The sequence below is a fragment of the Papaver somniferum genome, chromosome 6, assembly GCF_003573695.1.
Source record: "Papaver somniferum cultivar HN1 chromosome 6, ASM357369v1, whole genome shotgun sequence".
NCBI classification, from domain to species: Eukaryota; Viridiplantae; Streptophyta; class Magnoliopsida; order Ranunculales; family Papaveraceae; genus Papaver; species Papaver somniferum.
The window spans coordinates 70531259-70552590 of NC_039363.1; the positions used below are offsets into that span (position 1 = coordinate 70531259).

General features: G+C 35.0%; 1 protein-coding gene across 1 annotated transcript; it reads right to left on the reverse strand.

Annotated features, from left to right (window-relative positions):
• Positions 1 to 3198: 3198 nt before the first annotated feature.
• On the reverse strand, positions 3199 to 3612 carry LOC113290903. Its single transcript, XM_026540489.1, has one exon. The coding sequence runs from the start codon at positions 3610 to 3612 to the stop codon at positions 3199 to 3201; it is 414 nt and encodes a 137-aa protein (XP_026396274.1).
• Between the last annotated feature and the right edge of the window lie 17720 nt (positions 3613 to 21332).

The window sequence follows — 21332 nt, forward strand, 5'->3', positions numbered from 1 at the left end:
TGTTTACACGCACACAAGTTTGGTGTTTCCATGTTGATTTCAATTTAGGGATGGTGACCCAAAGTTGATCTACACATTCAAGAGATTTCCCTAACATTAATGAATCGGCATGGACCTCCTAAGTATGATGCGACGCGTGTCTTGGGTAATGGTTGAGGATTTCGTATCGAAGAAATGCAATAAGGGTCATGCTTAGCTATTCCAATTAGGAGTCGCGTTGGATATTTTAAACATCTACTGTATTGGGCTAAATTGTGATAACATGTATATTAACACTTCATACTAGTTGGCAGCAATCTTCTGTCATGTTGGAAAGCGACTCCCAAAATGCTATCTGTGTAGAAAGTGTAGATCATAAAGTATTCCAACGAGATAGGCAGTCTCTCACTCTGAAGTCCCTTCTTTTTATTTTTGAGAAAATCAATTTCCTTTATGGAGATGTAAATCTTCGTATGGTGAATTGAAAATCAACAATTTAGCAATTTATATTAATCCAAGCATAAATTTCCAACCATGTTATGCACAAATTGTATAGCAGATGACAGCAGCTAACAGAAGGTTACTGTTCATATTACAGACACAATAATATATAAGACAGTTTCCTAGTTCATTGAAGTTTTGAGGTAACTTATATATCATGGTGTTATTCAATGCAAAGGTAACCTGATCAACAAACTAACATCAGAGATGCTGACAATTTGTTTAATGCAGAACTTCGTAAACAATAACAACCCAATATTTCTGTAAAGAGCATTTTTCCGATTCATTTACGGAACCAGGTAATTTTGGCGCCCTTCTCATTGAGATAACACCTGAAATCCGTGGCACCAAAATCACAGCATTTTACTAAGAAGACTAAAGAATTAAGCCAACTAGAATAAGAGTGACAACTAATGTACAAACACACCATTGACAACTAGTGGTGAACCTTGGAGCTTTGTAGCTATGAACTAGTGACGAATTTCGTGTACAAACTCAGTATAAATTTTAAAGAGAACAAAGAAAACAGATTTTGAACATACCACGGCCATGACTTTGATAACGCAAGTAGACTAGCACACAAGTTAGAAAGCTAATGTGCTTGTACCTTGCGAAAAGATATGACCAAAGTTCGCTAACTCATTAAGTATGTATGCAGGGAAGACATGAATTTCAAAGTAAACACAGAAATAACCAAATCAGAAAGAAATATAAAGGGTAACAGACTATGAAGAGCTCAATTACATTGAAACGATGCAGTTTTCGGCAGCGACAATCGTGTCTAATGCATGTCAAGATAAAATTGTACCTTCAATTAAAACCAGCATTACTACTTCATTGAAGGTTTAAGATTGCGCAACAACCTTGTCAAGTAACAAACTTGATTAAGGACAGAATTACTGCAGTATTGAAGTTCTGCGATAACCACACATTCAATTTCCTGATGAATTTCGTGTACAAACTCAGCATAGATTTTAAAGAGACCAGAGAAATCAGATTTTGAAACATATACGGAGAGAATATTGGTTACTGTATACAACTAGTAGAAAGCTTAATAGCACGGCCATAACTTTGATGATGCAAGTAGACTAGCATACAAGTTAGAAAGCTAATGTGCTTGTACCTTGCAAAAAGATATGACTAAAGTTCGTTAACTCATTACGCATATAACGCATGCAGAGAAGACATGAATTTCGAAGTAAAAACAGAAATAACCAAATCAGAAAGAAATATAAACGGTAACAGACTATGAAGAGCTCAATGACATTAAAAGAATCCAGTTCTCTACAGCAACAATCCTGTCTAATGCATGTGAAGATAGAATTACACCATAAATGAAAACCAGCATTACCACTTCATTGAAGGTTTAAGATTGCACGACAACCATGTCAAGTACTGATTCTATTAATGAAAGAATTACTGCATCATTGATCTGCGATAACCACCTACTCCATTTAAGCATGTTGGAATATCACATAACAGAAAAACTACATGCACATAAATGTAAATCTAATGCAATCATATAAACAAAAACTACCTAATGGCTCAATCATTTGTTATATGAAAACCTTAGTTTATAGATGTGACAATTATAGATTTATAGAGTATAAATATAATAGACAACACATGACTTCGGTTCAAATCAATCACTAAATCTACCTTGTAAAGACACAAGGTTATATAATTTAAGACGTTAATCCAACAAAATGAAATGAAGCATAAAGAATACTAAGAAAACCAACTCAATTTCCAGCTTGAGACAATATATGAACAATTCAATCTGTTACTGATCCTATCAAATCACTATTCCCACTGCCCTGTGCTCTTATCCTGCTTTGAACCAAATATGAACAAAAGTTCATCTAGTCTAACTAAGGCTTTCTACATCACCTTCATATCTCAACAATGAACATATATGTATAAGAACAAAAAAGTATCCTTATGAAGAAATTAAATGATATTAAGTATAATGTGCTTGCTGGCACTAATCACGAGGACATTTTACTGCCATGACAAGCCATCCTGTAATGCAGTTGCCATTTAGATAACGACCACTTACAGCTAAAAGAAAACATCAATTAGATTGCTTACCGATACTACGCAGAGACAGAATGCACACTTCAGTTAAGGCAAGATTACTACAACAGCACAGTCCGAGGTACCCCATCCTATTGAATTTAACTCCACAGATTCCGACTTCAATTGAGGAAATAACAAAGTACTTAATACTAATAGAGTGAACCTTCAAGATAATGCGGCAACTTAATCCGAATTTGTAAGAACATTTCATTATAGAACCACTACATTTTCTTATAATCTAGTTAAAGTGAATCCCACTTTCTCAAACAAAAATGATACTTAACAATTGAGTAGACTGCACAGGACTTGGGGGTTCATTTCAAATCAATCAAAATACCTTTCAAAACCATAGTTTATGCAATTTAAGACAATAGTGCTATGAACTCAGTTTAAATGAAGATGTATATGAACAAATTGAACCCAATTATGGTTCTCTATACTGCCCATTCAATCTGTAACTAAATCCTATCAGATCCAAGGTATACGCCGCAGAATTGATTAAATAAACAGCAAATATAGAAATAATCGCTTTTGATTTTATTTACTCAAGTATTTCAAGGTGGATTAAGTCCCCAAATCGAGAAGTGAGACAACAAATCTACAAGAACTAAAACTAAAAAAATATTAAAAAACATAATTTTAATGAGAAACAAGAAGATCTGCACTAATTAATTCCATAATAGAAAGGGGGTTATTAGAATCAGAAAGTACTGGACTAGATGGATTACTACTAGAAATCAAAAATGAAAAAGACCGTGGTGCAACAAGTTTCTTCCTTTGTGGACATCTAGGGTTGAATATCCTTCCAGTAAAACAAGGAAAACCTTCATTAGAAGCTATAGCTGAGATCTGATGATTCTGAACAGCTGCTATTGCTGCTGATGTGACCGATGCCGCTGATATCCCCAATTTCGATGCTGAGACTCTAAATAAAGAGATCTGAGATTTAGCTCTTGAATCTCTTATTCGGGCTAGCGCTCCAGGTTTCAAGTATCTGTGATAACCTTCTTCTCTTTTTGGTGAAGATGATTTGCTTCTGATTCTTCTATTCATATTTACTTGATTTCTAGGGTTTTTCAGTTGACTGTAGTTGACTGATTTTCTAGGGTTTCTTGGTTGTGTAGCTTCTTTAGAACCTGTAGAACAAAGACTCTGATTTAGTCAGCGACTGAAGCGCGCGCGCGAGAGAGAGAGAGAGAGAGAGAGAGAGACCGAGGGAAAGAGAGAAGAATGGGATGAAAGAATTAGAACTGAGATGGGGATTTTAAGGAGAGAAGGATCAGAGAGGCGGGAAAATGAAAATGAATGGTGGGAAAAATAAAATGAAAATTGGATTTTAATTGTTTTAGATTTGGAATTTAAAAGATAGCAAAGTGGGCGGGAGAAATATATGCGTTTTCGAACCTAACATGACCACTTTTTATTCTCTCTCATTACTGCGTTTTGACGCGTGGAGATTACGATGCAGATCTTATGAGGGTGGGATTTTGTTGTGTTGTGGTAAGATGTGACTATTGTATTACAGATGCTTTTTTTTCGTTGGATTCGTCAATCTTTAAGATTAACGGTTGAGGTTTGCTCACTTTTGATTTTTGTTGGATATTTGATACATGGGATACTGAGGGGTTTTATGTCAATTTCGGTAAAGTTTAGGGTTTGGGAAGATGGGATGAGTTTGTACAACTTGGTAGGCAGGCCATGAGATTTGTCTGAATGTCTAAAAGAGAAAATGTACTTGATTCCAACTAAAAGTGAGGTTATTTTGGGAAATTCAGCACATCAGAACACCTTGATGGTTTATGACTAAAATTTGGTTCGAAAGTTATGAAGGTTGGATTTTTCATTGATTGATTGTTTATATTTGGCATGAAATTCAATTGTGATTTGTGAATATTCGATATGAAAGTATAAAACTTGTGACAAATTCATGAGTGTTGGTTGTGCATAATTTTAATGGAGTTGGTTGAGTGCACCTTTCCTTTGTTGAAATTGTTGATCATTTTTAATGTTGCTTTTTACAACAAAAAAAAAGAAAAAAAAAAAAAGGAAAAACGATTTTAAATGTTACTTACCATGTAATATTTTATCTTTTTTGGTCACAAGCTAAGGCTTAACAAACCAAGGGTAAGTCCTCTTCTGTATATCGGTAAAAGGATCGCCTAAAATAAATTTTGGTGGTGATGCTATTTATCAGGCCTTAAAACTAGATAAATGTACGTTCATTTGCACTTGCAAGCATGCTTATGGAGCATGATGCAACTAACTTAGCTTCCACATCTTTCCAGCTTACCACGAATAAGGGTATATGGCCTTGAAGGCTAAGGCCAATGCATATTTATATGCATATCTGACTTTGGGCCAATGCATATTTATATGCATCTCTGACTTTGGCCATTATAGGCCTAATTCCACCTTTCTTACTTAGCTTGGCACTGCTGAAAGCATGCACTTTTCTTCCTCGTGTCAAATGTGCATTAGAAACATCAAAAAAACAAATAGCAACATATTTAGCCAAAAGATCAAATACACGATCGGCTTCTCTATGTTGATGAGTAAACAACTGCTCTATGTTGATGAGTAAACAAAACATTAACACGGGAAAATGTGATAAAAAGTGTATACATCATCCACCAATTACTTCAAATATCAAGGAGTCCTCCCAAGTTTCTTACACAATTAAATTACTCTCATCTTGTAGATAAGAGTATCCCAATTGTATAGCCATAAGCATTTCTCATCGGACAACCAAACTTTTACAGTACGATTACCGTTCCTATAAAGGTTTGTCTACTAAGACACGGTTATTAGTAGTGGTGTGACGTGGGTTATAAATGAAATATCAGGATTTGGTGTTTGTTGAAAGATGGTAGAGTCACAAGGGAGGTTTTTATAGATTAGTTAAATTGTTTATATGAACATTTCAGAAAGAAAAAAATAAGATAATTGTGAAAAATAAAAATAAATAAAAAAAATAAGAGGGAGGCTTTTATGAAAAAAATAAGATAATTGCGAATTCGACCAATATTTAGTTCCGTTATTACATGTTTTTGCATTTAAGGAACTATCAAGTTTGACATGTTGAAAGCCTTCGACAAAATAAAATGGCATATCTTGTTAACAGTTTTATCTAAACTTAGATATTTTTTAACGGTTGGGGTATGCTTATAAAACAATGTATTTATGTTGTTACCTTTTTCATTATATTGAATGGTTATCCAGTAGTGACTTATAAACCTTAAAGAGATCCGAGACAGTTTAACCCCCTTGTCTCTTTATCTTTTTTATTTTATGCATGTAAGACTTATCTAGGTCTCTCTCTATCTGAATTGAAAATCTTATCCATATTACAAAGGTAAGTACCTCTAGCCAATCTATTCCTCGCATGTTTTTCGTCATTGATTGTCTTATATTCATTAAAGCTAAAACCAAATAGCCTCTACGGTTATATACTGTCTGAAAATAATTTTGCAAATTTTTGGGTCAAGATGTCAACCTAAATAAATATAGTATTGCATTTAATCCCAAAGTTCACATAAAAATGAGATAGCCGATATCTTCCAAATTAGGTGTATGGCCTCACATAAAAAATGTTTAGGTGTTTTTTTCTTCGGAGAAGTAAGGTGCAATCCTTTATTTCTTTACCACGTATAAATTTTTTGAAATAGGTTGGTTATCTCTTCATTAAACTTTTGGGATAAATTTATTATGAATCTGAGTGATCTTTTTTTTTCCTAAGAAAAATCGGACATAATCGATACAAAAACAATCACATTACATGTCTAAAGACACTATGGTTAGCACTTACGGATAGCATAAGCCAAACCGGAGGTATAGACCAGGCCATAGATGTCTGATTCATTTTTTCCATTGGGCTACATTATGGGCATCCCCATTATTCGTGCGATTAACAAAAGTAAGACGAATTTTCTTAAATCCAGAAATTAGGTATTCAATGTCAGAAAACATAGCTTGGGTTCTATGGTCTTTGTTAAATTCTCTTCGATTTATCTTCTCATAAAACATAGCTTGGGTTCTATGGTATTTGTTAAATTCTCTTCGATTTATCTTCTCTATAATTCCTTCAACATCACTTTCAATTACTACTTGTTTATCTTTCCTTTCCCAAGCTTTTTTCATGGCTTATTTGATTGTTTGTATCTCTGCGTCTTCTGCAGAGCCACAGGAAATATAAATCGCTTCTGCCAGTATGAATTGGTGTCTATAATTTCTAATAACAACCCCCCTCCTCCATCACTGAATCAATGTTTCAAGCCCCATCGCAATTTATTTTGATCCAATCCATTGGTGTAGATATCTAATCTGAAATCTCAGGGTGATTGTAGAAATATTTTGAAGTTGCAATTGATTTTCCTTTACCAGTAACATCACCATTGCTCTTACTAGAATTGAAATTGGTTCTTCAATTTTTCCCTCATGGACAATCGAATTTCTGCTGGTCCAGACTGACCACATCATGCAAGCAATTTTTGGGAAAAGCTTCAACTCTTGAAGAACCATCTCTATATGGATTCAACTGCAACCAATATCTCACCCATTCAATACAGGTAAAATTCTGAAATTGTTGATTTATAATATTTAATTGTGACCATACTGTCTTGAGTCTTGAACATAAGATTAGGGAGTGCATGATTGTTTCTTCTTTCATTTTGCATCTAGGGCAAATAAAAGCTGATGTATTGGTTCTCTGATGAAAAATTAGATTCACCGGTAAAGCTCCTTTCAATGCCTTCCACACGAATAATTTCACCTTTGTTGGTAATTTAACAGCCCAAAAAGTGAGCCACAGGTCAGAATTTAGAATCTCCCCTCATAATGGGAGGCTTTAGTAAAAAATCTACCATCTTTTGCATTGACTCATATCCTTCTATCTCTATAAGGCATAATAGTCATAGGAATATCTTCAATCTTCTCTACATAAGATTGATCAAATACTTCACGCATCTTAGCTGCATTCCATGTCCTAATCTGTTGATTGATGAGGTGACATACTTTCAGATTAGGATCAGGGGTAGTGTTATCCTTTGGTGTGGCAACTCCTTTTGATGGTATCCAATTGTCACACCAAGGATTGATGAATTTTCCTTCTCCAACCACCCATGAAATAAATGGCTTAATTTTTTTCCATTGTCTTGTAAATACATTTCCATGCCCAAAAAGCATAATCTGGACATTTAACATGCATAATATCTGAATTAGAATAGTACTTTGCTTTGAGAGCTCTCACCCATGGAGAGTTTGGATTCTCCACAAGTCTCCAAACACTTCTTGCCACCAAGGCTAGATTTTTTATTTCACTGTTTCTAAAACCTAATCCCCCTTTCCTTTTTGTTTAGCAGATATTTTCTTGAGCCAAAAGATGAATCTTTCTTTTATCTGACTTTGGGTCCTCTCCCCACCAAAATCTCAAAAGGTGAGAAACAATCTTCTGATAGAGGTTCTTAAGAATTAGGAAATTAACCATCTCGTACATTAGCATTTCTTGCCCCACATGTTTAACTAAAGTTGTCTTTCCTGCTTATGAGAGAAAAAGAGTAAGCCAACTACTTACTCTCTTCTCAACAGCTAACAAGAGTGATGGATGTGTTTGATTTTTTGATCTCGGAATATTGATTGGCACTTCCAGATATTTTTTGAAAAAGCGGGGGTCTAACAACAACACCCAATATTTCGCTTAGCAATATGTATGGACTAACTCCGAAATACTTTATAGAGAATCAACTAGACAGTCAGACTCAATCTAGGTAAAAGTATCTCGAGGAGTTAATATCTCTCTCTTGTTTTGATTTTCTCGAGCTAATAGAAATCAGCGAGTCTTTAATCAAACACAGGGAATAACTTGGATGGTATCAAAGACCAATATCCAAGGATCAATCAATGAAAATCAACAACCTAAGGTTGGATATTCTAATTGATGATCTATAACGCACAACCTGTATTATTTCAATTATATAAATAAAACAATATAATGCGGAAGTAGAAATAACACCGACACCAGAAATTTTGTTAACGAGGAAACCGCAAATGCAGAAAAAACCCGGGGCCTAGTCCAGATTGAACACACATTGTATTAAGACACTACAAACACTAGCCTACTCCAAGCTAACTTCGGACTGGATTGTAGTTAAACCCCAATCAGTCTCCCACTGATCCAAGGTACAGTTGTACTCCATACGCCTCTGATCCCAGCAGGATACTGCGCACTTGATTCCCTTAGCTGATCTCACCCACAACTAAGTGTTGCTACGACCCAAAGTCGAAGACTTGACAATAAACAAATCTGTCTCACACAGAAAAGTCTATCAAAGGATCAATCTGTTTCCCACAGATAAACCTTAAAAGGTTTTGTTCCGTCTTTTGATAATAATCAAGGTGAACATGAACCAATTGATAATACAGTCTTACATTCCCGAAGAACAACCTAGAGTTATCAATCACCTCACAACAATCTTAATTGTATGGTAGCGAAACAAGATGTTGCGGAATCACAAACAGTGAGATGAAGATGTTTGTGATTACTTTTTATATCTTTCCTATCGGAGATATCAATCTCAAGCCAATCAATCTGATTGTACTCGTACGATAGAAGATGCAAGATTAGATCACACAACTACGATGAAAGTAGTATCGGTCTGGTTTCACAATCCCAATGAAGTCTTTAAGTCGTTAGACTGGTTTTAGAAGAATAAAACCGAAGGTTAAAGGAGAACCGACTCTAGTATGCAAACTAGTATCACAGGTGAGGTGTGGGGATTAGTTTTGCACAGATACTAGAGTTCCCCTTGTATAGTCTTTCAAATCAGGTTTTGCAATTAGGTTACCTTGGTAACAAAGCAATCAATATCCATCGTTAGATGAAAACCTGATTTAGATTCAAGCTAATATTTCTCAACCGTTAGATCGAAAACTTAGCTTGTTACACATACTTGACAATGCACGCTTCTAGGTTTGTTAACAGTACCCAGACGTATGCACTTGTTGGTTCAACAATAGTTAACCAAATGGTTAGTCATATGAGCATTCCATACCAACCACGTTCTTCTTCACCGTAACTAGTTCAAATGATTTCAAATGAAATAGTTAGAGAGTTGTTAAATTGCAAGGAAATCTCATGTACTACACAAGACACAATTGAATCAAAGATGATTTGATTCACGTGAATCAGTTCATGAACTTTTATATCCACGGTTTGTAAACTGTATTTTAAGTTTAAGTTCAGAAATCATCTTCAGATATATAACCTTCTCAAGTTCGCGGACTAGGTTCGCAGACTTAAGTTACCGGGCAGAGTTTACAAACTCCAACAGAAATTCTCGGGTATGAGAACTTCGCCGGTTCGCGGACTGGGTTCGCGGACTTAGTTTGACGCAAATAGTTTGTCAACTCCAGCAGAAATTCTCGGGTTTGAGAACTTTGGCAGTTCTCGGACTGAGTTCGTGGACTTGGCTCACGCCATTCTTCCGGTTCTCTTGATCAACAAAGTTCGCAAACTTTGGTTCAAGGAATAGGACTTATACATAAATGTGTTTTCACAACAATGCTTATGTCCACCATTGGTTACGTAATCTAAACTGTCATTTCAATCATTGAAACATTCTTAGAGGACGTTATATAGTTGCTACACCATTTCTCGTCAAAGCAATTTTCAAGATGATTGAAACATATCATGACTTTCGTCACATGGTAAAGATAAACTTGTTTAAAGCGAAAATCTTACCAACTCATATTTCGAAATATAGATAGGCGGGGTATACTCGGCTTGAAATACCAAATGTGCATAATATAAGTCTATATATATAGCATACGACTTCTTGTATCAAAGAGTAGGAGATATAGTAGATAGAGTTTTGAGTGATATATAAGATCAAGTCTTCACATACCTTTTTGTCGAGAAGTTCCACCGGTTCCTTGAGTAGTTCTTCTACTTGTTTGATGAATCGCCATGAAGTCCTTGAGCTCAACTACACTTTCTATCCTAGTCCGAGACTTAGCTATAATAGACTAGAAATCAAGACTTATAGTTTTGATCACTAACATTGACAAACATGCTTGAGATAGCAACGCATGCGAGTTTTACCGAGAAATGCTCTAACAATCTCCCCCTTTGTCAATTTTAGTGACAAAACTATCAATACATATAGAATACAAAAAAAATAAAGAAACTTTAGTAGCTCCTATTCCACATGTCTAATCTTCAACATTCCTCAAAATCTTCGTCACTTCCAAGTACTCCAATGATCCCAAAGGTTGTAAGTTTAGCATCACCGCTGTTGAAGATCCGTAGCTATAACACTGAGAAAACATAGTTCTCGATCATTGTTATACAGTGTCATAGTATTATTACACAGCGTCAAAGTTCAATTGTATTACAACTTCAACAATAATACTATGGTGATATGTATCACTCCCCTTTAGTCAATACTCCATCTCACATGGAAACCAATCCCCCTTATATAATGATCCGAAAACCATATGTATTTGTAGTGTGAACTACATATTAATTCTCCCTCTTTTTGTCAATAAAATTCGCAAAGGTACAAGAACGATATCATAATGAAATTTCTGAGAGAGACATTTCTTGACAAAAGGAAAAAAAAATATATACCAACTAATTTAGATGCAATCATAAAGCCGAAGTTAAATGCATTCATAAAGGAGTTTAAATATACAAGATAACCCCTCTAAAATTTCACAGCCGCACACCCCTCAAGATATGACCATTAAGCGGAAGTTCAAAAGAACTCTCCCCCATTTGATGTCATTCCCGAAGGAACAACAAGAGCGACCTTAATTTCGAAAGAAAAAAATGATTTTTATTTGACACAAAAAACCATGAGAATGATTTCCTATATCCAAAAACTCAATTGAATTAATCACAAGTAAACCCATGATTAATTTAGTCAGAGTGTGCAATCAAATTAAACACAAAAAGTGATCAATTCAATTGATTATGCTCAACATAAAAAAACTTATGGAGACACGAAAATACTCAACTAGATTAATTACAAGAGAACCCATAATTAATCTAATTGGAATACACAATCAAACTAATCACAAAAGTAATCAATTTAATTGTCATTTGTTTTGCTCGACATAAGAAAACTTACGGAGAAATAACTAAATAACCAAACAAGATGATTAATCTAGTTCAATATGCTCGACATAACATATATCACCGAACAACAACTAAGCTAAAAAATCAAATTGGTTGTACAATGCTCAACATAAGATACATTACGGAGCCTCACAGTAATACATAAAATATGGATCATGGATGATCAATACTGCGGAATACACAAGGGTTCATTCTATTTTCCACCACTATTTGCATAACGATATTTAATAGACATAATCCTTGAAAACAAAAGATTTTAACCCATCTTCCATCAAATATTTGACAATATAGGCTTAACTTTTGTATTTGTCAAAAGTCCATTCATTCTTTTATCAATACGTGAATACCGATCACGAACGAATTTACTTTTGACGAAGTATGGGACAAACATAGTTCACGGACGTAAACACTAATATTCCATAACAAATTACAATATATAAAATCAACAAGATTAATACTGCAAAAATCATCTCCCAAAAAGTTTTAGAATTTAAACAAATAAACCTAAAAACATGAAGATGAAAATAATGGACATAGCTATGTGTAATCACAATAATTTTTGTTCCAAACTCTAGTAATCCTTCTCAAAAGCAAGAATAAATTCTCACAAGAAGTTTCCTAGGCATCAAGACAAACTCGTAATGCACATATAAGATGATTTGTCCTTAGAGAGTGGAATCAATCTTTTCCCCCCGGATTTATACCAAGAATAGCTACCAAAGGCGTATAAAAAGATTTTCAAACAAGAACATACAAAATCATTAACGACCATGCACCATAGTTCGCACAAATTGATTGTGAACATTCAAGAATCCCATATCAATGCGTACTACAGCCCATTCTTGCACTTCCTTCTTTGTGATTCACCAAAAACATTATTGTTAAGGCCACTAATGAGCTTAGAAGGTAGTACTCCAAGAATCCAAGTGCCCAATTCCAAGAGAATTGGAACAAGTGCGACGAAACGGAGCAAAACATTCAAAACAAGAGACAGGTCAAATAAAAATCTTAAATCATCCAAAATCAATAATTCGCATCTCCATTTTGAAGACAATTCAAAGAGGAAGAGAATGCAAAAAGAATTAGTTTATTCCGAGTTCAGACGAAGAAGTTACGGCCAAAACAAGTCGACCGAATATCGACGTCTACATGAAAATATGCATACAGGTTTGCAAACGAATTTTCAAGTCCGCGAACTTAAATCCCTGGATTTTGATTTTAAAAGATGGTAAGCATACCAGGTATGTGTACCACGGAGTCCAAACATCCCGAACTATTATTTTCAAACCTAAACATTTAAGAACCTTAAACACAGATCAAGTTAGGTAAAAAATAACGATAAGAAAGGTACGTGAATCATTATAAATTCTCTAAGCAAATAAAAACACAAATCTTGCTCAAGTTTATAGACATACCTTTTTAGATGAATCCAATTGAATTCTACAGCCTTACCAAACATAATATGCGCGCCCCAATTTTCATGCTTCCCTCACCGTATACATAATAGGGCAATCCTTGGTGAGGATGCACTTAAAACAAACTCAAGTTGTGTTGAGGTGAACAATGTCTTGCTCACCACGAGTGACTTTTGGATTATCATGAAAGAGATCACTTTTAAAACCTTTCACATCCAAATCCATCTTTCCTAAGAACCCTTTAAGTTCCAACATCATGGATACTGTCTTCTCCATAGTCATGGAATTTTCTGTAAGATCATTCATTTTCACACTCAAAGCATCACTGGATTTCTTTGGTACCCACTTCTGAGTGTGTTTAGGAATAATCAGAACCTTCTTCCCATTACTCTCTTCTAGATTTGAAGAAAGATAATTGGATCAACTATTCTTTTGCAAGTTAGTATTTCTCCAATTGGGAACATCGGATCTTGTCTTCGTCTTTAAAAAGTTATTCTTTTGATAATCATTACAATTATGAAAAGACTTCGTATGACGTTTATAGGCAAATCTAGGATTATCACAACACTAATTATTTTGCCTAAAGGTTGGACGTTTACAACCCGTAATGTCAAAATTGTTAGCCTTAACATATGATCCCGGTTTAATCACTTCTTTTGACACCCAAACAAGAATATCATGAAGTTTTTCATTCCTTATACGAAAACGACATCTCCTTTACAGGTGACCTTTGTTTCCACAATAATGACAAATATAAGGAACGTTCTTACCCGGATTCATGTGTGCTGGTTTTGGAGGTTGATATACTTTGCTCTTTTGAACCTTAACTTCCGGTCAAGGTATTTCACTTTTGCCATCAGTGGAAACCATTTGTTGAGAAGAATCACTAGCCATGACAAATTTCACCTCTTTGCTAATACTTGGAGCATCTATTCCCTTATATCCCAATCCTCGTGTATCACGATGATTTTTACTTGCTCCTAGCATAGTGGTTAATTTGCTTGAAATAGTATTGAACTTTTTCAAGTCATCTTCCAGCATCTTGATTTTATCAAGAGCAGCAATTAAATCAGCCTCAAGGCGTTTTTCTCGAGCGAGACAAGCACTTTCTCTGTCATCAAAACTAATTTGTTGAGATTTAAACCTTGCTTCAGATTATGGAAGTTTCTCTTCCAACAAAAAGTACTTTTGATAAGGATTATCACATTCAAGTGACTTCATACGTAGGTTTTCCTCAGAATCCTTGAGGATCGATTCGTTAGAACGATTCGAAAAATAAACACCTGCCTAACATCTTCTCAATTTCTTGTTTTCTCGACAGAGAGGAGTCAGAAGAGGTGTGACATGAGAAGTTGTAATCTTCTTCATATTCCATGAATCCAAAAACTTAACATACTCCGAGACTTCCTCATCAACATCTCTATCAATATCTGAGTCACCTTTATCAGAAAGTTCATCCAACTGTTCTTATAGGAGAGTTTCCCAATCAACAGTTCTTACATCAAGGGAATGTTTAGATATTGACTTAGATGTGACAGTTCTCTCAGGTGAATCCAAGCTTTTAGAATCATCTGGTAATTTCTAAACTGGTACGTTATTAGAGATAGACTTGTCCATAATCAAATCGCTACAAACACAGACTTATAAGGTATTTAACGTGTTTGCCTGCTCTGATACCAATTGAAAAAGCGGGGATCTAACAACAACACACAATAATTTGCTTAGCAATCTGTATGGACTAACTCCGAAATACTTTCTAGAGAATCAACTAGACAGTCAGACTCAATCTAGGTAAAAGTATCTCAAGGAGTTAATATCTCTCTCTTGTTTTGATTTTCTCGAGCTAATAGAAATCAACGAGTCTTTAATCAAACACAAGGAATAACTTGGATGGTACCAAAGACCAATATCCAAGGATCAATCAATGAAAATCAACAACCTAAGGTTGGATATTCTAATTGATGATCTATAACGCACAACATGTATTATTTCAATTATATAGATAAAACAATATAATGCGGAAATATAAATAACACCGACACCAGAATTTTGTTAACGAGGAAACCGCAGATGCAGAAAAACCCTGGGACCTAGTCCAGATTGAACACACACTGTATCAAGCCACCACAGACACTAGACTACTCCAAGCTAACTTCGGACTGGACTGTAGTTGAACCCCAATCAGTCTCCCACTGATCCAAGGTACAATTGTACTCCCTACGCCTCTGATCCCAGCAGGATACTGCGCACTTGATTCCCTTAGCTGATCTCACCCACAACTAAGAGTTGCTACGACCCAAAGTCGAATACTTTACAATAAACCAATCTGTCTCACACAGACAAGTCTATCAAAGAATCAATCTGTCTCCCACAGATAAACCCTAAAAGGTTTTGTTCCGTCCTTTGATAATAATCAAGGTGAACAGGAACCAATCGATAATCCGGTCTTATATTCCCGAAGAACAACCTAGAGTTATCAATCACCTCACAACAAACTTAATCGTATGGTAGCGAAACAAGATGTTTCAGAATCACAAACAATGAGACGAAGATGTTTGTGAATACTTTTTATATCTTGCCTATCTGAGATATCAATCTCAAGCCAATCAATCTGATTGTACTCGTACGATAGAAGATGCAAGATCATATCACACAACTACGATGAAAGTAGTATCGGTCTGGCTTCACAATCCCAATGAAGTCTTTAAGTCGTTAACCTGGTTTTAGAATAATAAAACCAAAGGTTAAAGGAAAACCGACTCTAGTATGCAAACTAGTATCACACCCGAGGTGTGGGGATTAGTTTTACAGAGATACTAGAGTTCCCCTTGTATAGTCTTTCAAATCAGGGTTTGCAATTAGGTTACCTTGGTAACAAAGCAATCAATATCCATCGTTAGATGAAAACCTCATTTAGATTCAAGCTAATATTTCTCAACCGTTAGATCGAAAAATTAGCTTGTTACACATACTTGGCAATGCACGCTTCTAGGTTTGTTAACCGTACCCAAACGTATGCACTTGTTGGTTCAACAATAATTAACCAAATGGTTAGCCATATGAGCATTCCATATCAACCACGTTCTTGTTCACCATAACTAGTTCAAATGATTTCAAATGAACTAGTTAGAGAGTTGTTCAATTGCAAGGAAATCTCATGTACTACACAAGACACAATTGAAGCAAAGATGATTTGATTCACTTGAATCAATTCATGAACTTTTATATCCACGGTTTGTAAACTGCATTCCTTAGTCTTTTTAAGTTTAAGTTCAGAAATCATCTTCAGATATATAACCTTCTCAAGTTCGCGGACTTAAGTTACCGGGCAGAGTTTACAAACTCCAGTAGAAATTCTCGGGTATGAGAACTTCGCCGATTCGCGGACTAAGTTTAACGCAAATAGTTTGTCAACTCCAGCAAAAATTACCGGGTTTGAGAACTTCGGCAGTTCGCGAACTTGGCTTTCGCCATTCTTTTGGTTCTCTTGGTCAACAAAGTTTGCAAACTTTGGTTCAAGGAATAAGACTTATACATAAATGTGTTTTCACAACAATGCTTATGTCCACCATTGGTTATGTAATCTAAACTGTCATTTCAATCATTGAAACATTCTTAAAGGACGTTATATAGTTGCTACACCATTTATATTCAAAGCAATTTTCAAGATGATTGAAACACATCATGACTTTCGTCACATGGTAAAGATAATATTGGTTAAAGCTTAAAGATTACCAACTCATATTTCGAGATATAGATAGGCGGGGTATACTCGGCTCGAAATACCAAATGTGTATAATCAAAGTCTATATATATAGCATACGACTTCTTGTCTCCAAGAGTATGAGATATAGTACAGAGACTTTTGAGTGATAGATAAGTTCAAGTCTTCACATACCTTTTTGTCGAGAAGTTCCACCGGTTCCTTGAGTAGTTCTTCTATTTGTATGATGAATCGCCATGAAGACCTCGAGCTCAACTACACTTTCTATCCTAGTCCGAGACTTAGCTATAATAGACTAGAAATCAAGACTTATAGTTTTGATCACTAACATTGATAAACATGCTTGAGATAGCAACGCATGCGAGTTTTACCGAGCAATGCTCTAACAATCTCCCCTTTTGTCAATTTTAGTGACAAAACTATCAACACATATGGAATACAAAAAAGATAAAGAAACTTTAGTAGCTCCTATTCCACATGTCTAATCTTCAACATTACTCAAAATCTTCGTCACTTCCAAGTACTCCAATGATCCCAAAGGTTGTAAGTTTAGCATCACGGTTGTTGAAGATCCGTAGATATAACACTGAGAAAACATAGTTCTCGATCATTGTTATACAGTGTCATTGTATTATTACACGGCGTTAAAGTTCAATCGTATCACAACTTCAACAATAATACTATGGTGATATGTATCACTCCCCCTTAGTCAATACTCCATCTCACATGGAAACCACTCCCCCTTACACAATGATCCGAAAATCATATGTATTTGTAGTGTGAAATACATATTAATTCTCCCCCTTTTTGTCAATAAAATTGGCAAAGGTACGAGAACGTGATCATAATGAAATTTTCGAGAGAGACATTTCATGACAAAAGGAAAAAAAATGCATACCAACTAATTTAGATGCAATCATAAAGCCGAAGCTAAATGCATTCATCAAGAAGTTTAAAGATACAATATAACCCCTCTAAAATTCTACAGCCGCACACCCCTCAAGATATGACCATTAAGCAGAAGTTCAAAAGAAATCTCCCCCATTTGATGTCATACCCGAAGGAACAACAAGAGCGTCCTTAATTTTGAAAGAAAATAATGATTTTTATTGGACACAAAAAACCATGAGAATGATTTCCTATATCCAAAAACTCAACCGAATTAATCACAAGTAAACCCATGATTAATTTAATCGGAATACGCAATCAAATTAAACACAAAAAGTGATCAATTCAATTGATTATGCTCAACATAACAGAATTTATGGAGACACGAAAATACTCAACTAGATTAATTACAAGAGAACCCATAATTAATCTAATTGGAATACACAATCATACTAATCACAAAAGTAATCAATTTAATTGTCATTTGTTTTTCTCGACATAAGAAAACTTACGGAGCAATAACTAAATAACCAAACAAGATGATTAATTTAGTTCAATATGCTCGACATAACATATCTCATGGAACAACAACTAAGCTAAAAAATCAACTTGGTTGTATAGTGCTCAACATAAGATACATTATGGAGCCTCACAGTAATACATAAAATATGGATCAGGGATGATCGATACTGCGGAATACACAAGCATTCATTCTATTTTCCATCACTATTTGCATAACGATATTTAATAGACATAATCCTTGAAAACAAAAGATTTTAACCTATCTTCCATCAAATATTTGACAATATAGGCTTAACTTTTGTATTTGTCAAAAGTCCATTCATTCTTTTATCAATACGTGAATACCGATCACGAACGACTTTACTTTTGACGAAGTATGGGACAAACATAGTTCACGGACGTAAACACTAATATCCCATAACAAATTACAATATATAAAATCAACAATATAATACTGCAAAAATCATTTCCCAAAAAGTTTTAGAATTTAAACAAATAAACCTAAAAACATGAAGATGGAAATAATGGACATAGCTTTGTGTAATCACAATAATTTCTATTCCAAACTCTAGTAATCCATCTCAAAAGAAGTTTCCCAGGCATCAAGACAAACTCGTAATGCACATATAAGACGATTTGTCCTTAGAGAGTATAATCAATCTTTTTCCCCGGGATTTATACCAAGAATAGCTACCCAAGGAGTATAAAAAGATTTCCAAAGAAGAACATACAAATTCATTAACGACCATGCACCATAGTTCGCAAAAAATGATTGTGAACATTCAAGAATCCCATAACAATGCGTACTACAGCCCATTCTTGCACTACCTTATTTGTGGTTCACCAAAAACATTCTTGTTAAGGCTACTAATGAGCTTAGAAGGTAGTACTCCAAGAATCCAATTGCCCAAGTCCAAGAGAATTGGAACAAGTGCGACGAAACGGAGCAAAACACTCAAATCAAGAGATGGGTAAAATACAAATCTTAACTCATCCAAAATCAATAATTATCATCTTCATTTTGAAGAGAATTCAAAGAAGAAGAGAATGTAAAACGAATGAGTTTATTCCGAGTTCAGACGAAGAAGTTACGGCCAAAATAAGTCGAACGAATATCGACGTCTACAGACAAATATGCATACGGGTTTGCAAACGAATTTTCAAGTCCGCGAACTTAAACCCCTGGATTTTGATTTTAAAAGATGGTAAGCATACCAGGTATGTGTACGATGGAGTCCAAACATCCCGAACTATTATTTACAAACCTAAACATTTAAGAACCTTAAACATAGATCAAGTTAGGAAAAAAAGAACGATAAGAAAGGTACGTGAATCATTATAAATTCTCTAAGAAAATAAAAGCACAAATCTTGCTCAAGTTTATAGACATATCTTTTTAGATGAATCAATTGAATTCTACAGCCTTACCAAACATAATCTGCGCGCACCGATTTTCATGCTTCCCTCACCGTATACATAACAGGGTAATACTTGGTGAGGATGCACTTAAAACACACTCAAGTTGTGTTGAACAATGTCTTGCTCACCACAAGTGACTTTTGGATTATCATGAAAGAGATCACTTTTAGAACCTTTCACATCCAAATCCATCTTTCCAAATAACTCTTTAAGTTCCAACATCATTGATACTGTCTTCTCCATAGTCATGGAATTTTCTGGAAGATCATTCCTTTTCACACTCAAAGCATCACTAGATTTCTTTGGTACCCACTTCTGAGTGCGTTTAGGAACAATCGGAACCTTCTTCCCATTACTCTCTTCTAGATTTGAAGAAAGAGAATTGGATTAACTATTCTTTTGCAAGTTAGTCTTTCTCCAATTGGGAGCATCGGATCTTGTCTTCGTCTTTACAAAGTTATTCTTTTTATAATCATTACAATTATGAAAAGACTTTGTATGACGTTTATAGGAAAATCTAGGATTATCACAACACTGATTCCTTTGCCTAAAGGTTGGACGTTCACAACCTGTAATATCAAGAGTGTTGGCCTTAACATATGATCCCGGTTTAATCACTTCTTTTGACACCCAAACAAGAATATCATGAAGTTTTTCATTCCTTATACGAAAACGACATCTCCTTTCCAGGTGACCTTTGTTTCCACAATAATGACAAATATAAAGAACGTTCTTACCCGGATTCATGTGTGCTGGTTTTGGAGGTTGATATACTTTTCTCTTTTGAACGTTAACTGCCGATGAAGGTATTTCACTTTTGCCATCAGTGGAAACATTTTGTTGAGAAGAATCACTATCCTTGACAAATTTTACCTCTTTGCTAATACTTGGAGCATTTATTCCCTTATATCCAAATCCTCGTGTATCACGATGATTTTTACTTGCTCCTAGCATAGTGGTTAATTTGCTTGAACTAGTATTGAACTTTTTCAAGTCATCTTCCAACATCTTGATTTTATCAAGAGCAGCAACTAAATCGGCCTCAAGGCGTTTTTCTCAAGCGAGACAAGCACTTTCTCTGTCATCAAAACTAATTTGTTGAGAGTTAAACCTTGCTTCAGATTCTGCAAGTTTCTCTTCCAACAAAAAGTACTTTTGATAAATATTATCACATTCAAGTGACTTCATACGTAGGTTTTCCTCAGAATCCTTGAGGATCGATCCGAAAAATAAACACCTGCGTAACATCTTCTCAATTTCTTGTTTTCTCGACAGAGAGGAGTCAGAAGAGGTGTGACATGAGAAGTTGTAATCTTCTTCATTTTCCATGAATCCAAAAACTTAACATACTCTGAGACTTCCTCATCAACATCTCTATCAATATCTGAATCACCTTTATCAGAAAGTTCATCCAACTGTTCTTCTAGGAGAGTTTCCCAATCAACAGTTTTTACATCAAGGGAATGTTTAGATATTGACTTAGATGTGACAGTTCTCTCAGGTGAATCCAAGCTTTTAGAATCATTTGGTAATTTCTGAACTGGTACGTTATTAGAGATAGACTTGTCCATAATCAGATCGCTACAAACACAGACTTAAACAGTTTTTAACGTGTTTGCCTGCTCTGATACCAATTGAAAAAACGGGGGTCTAACAACAACACCCATTATTT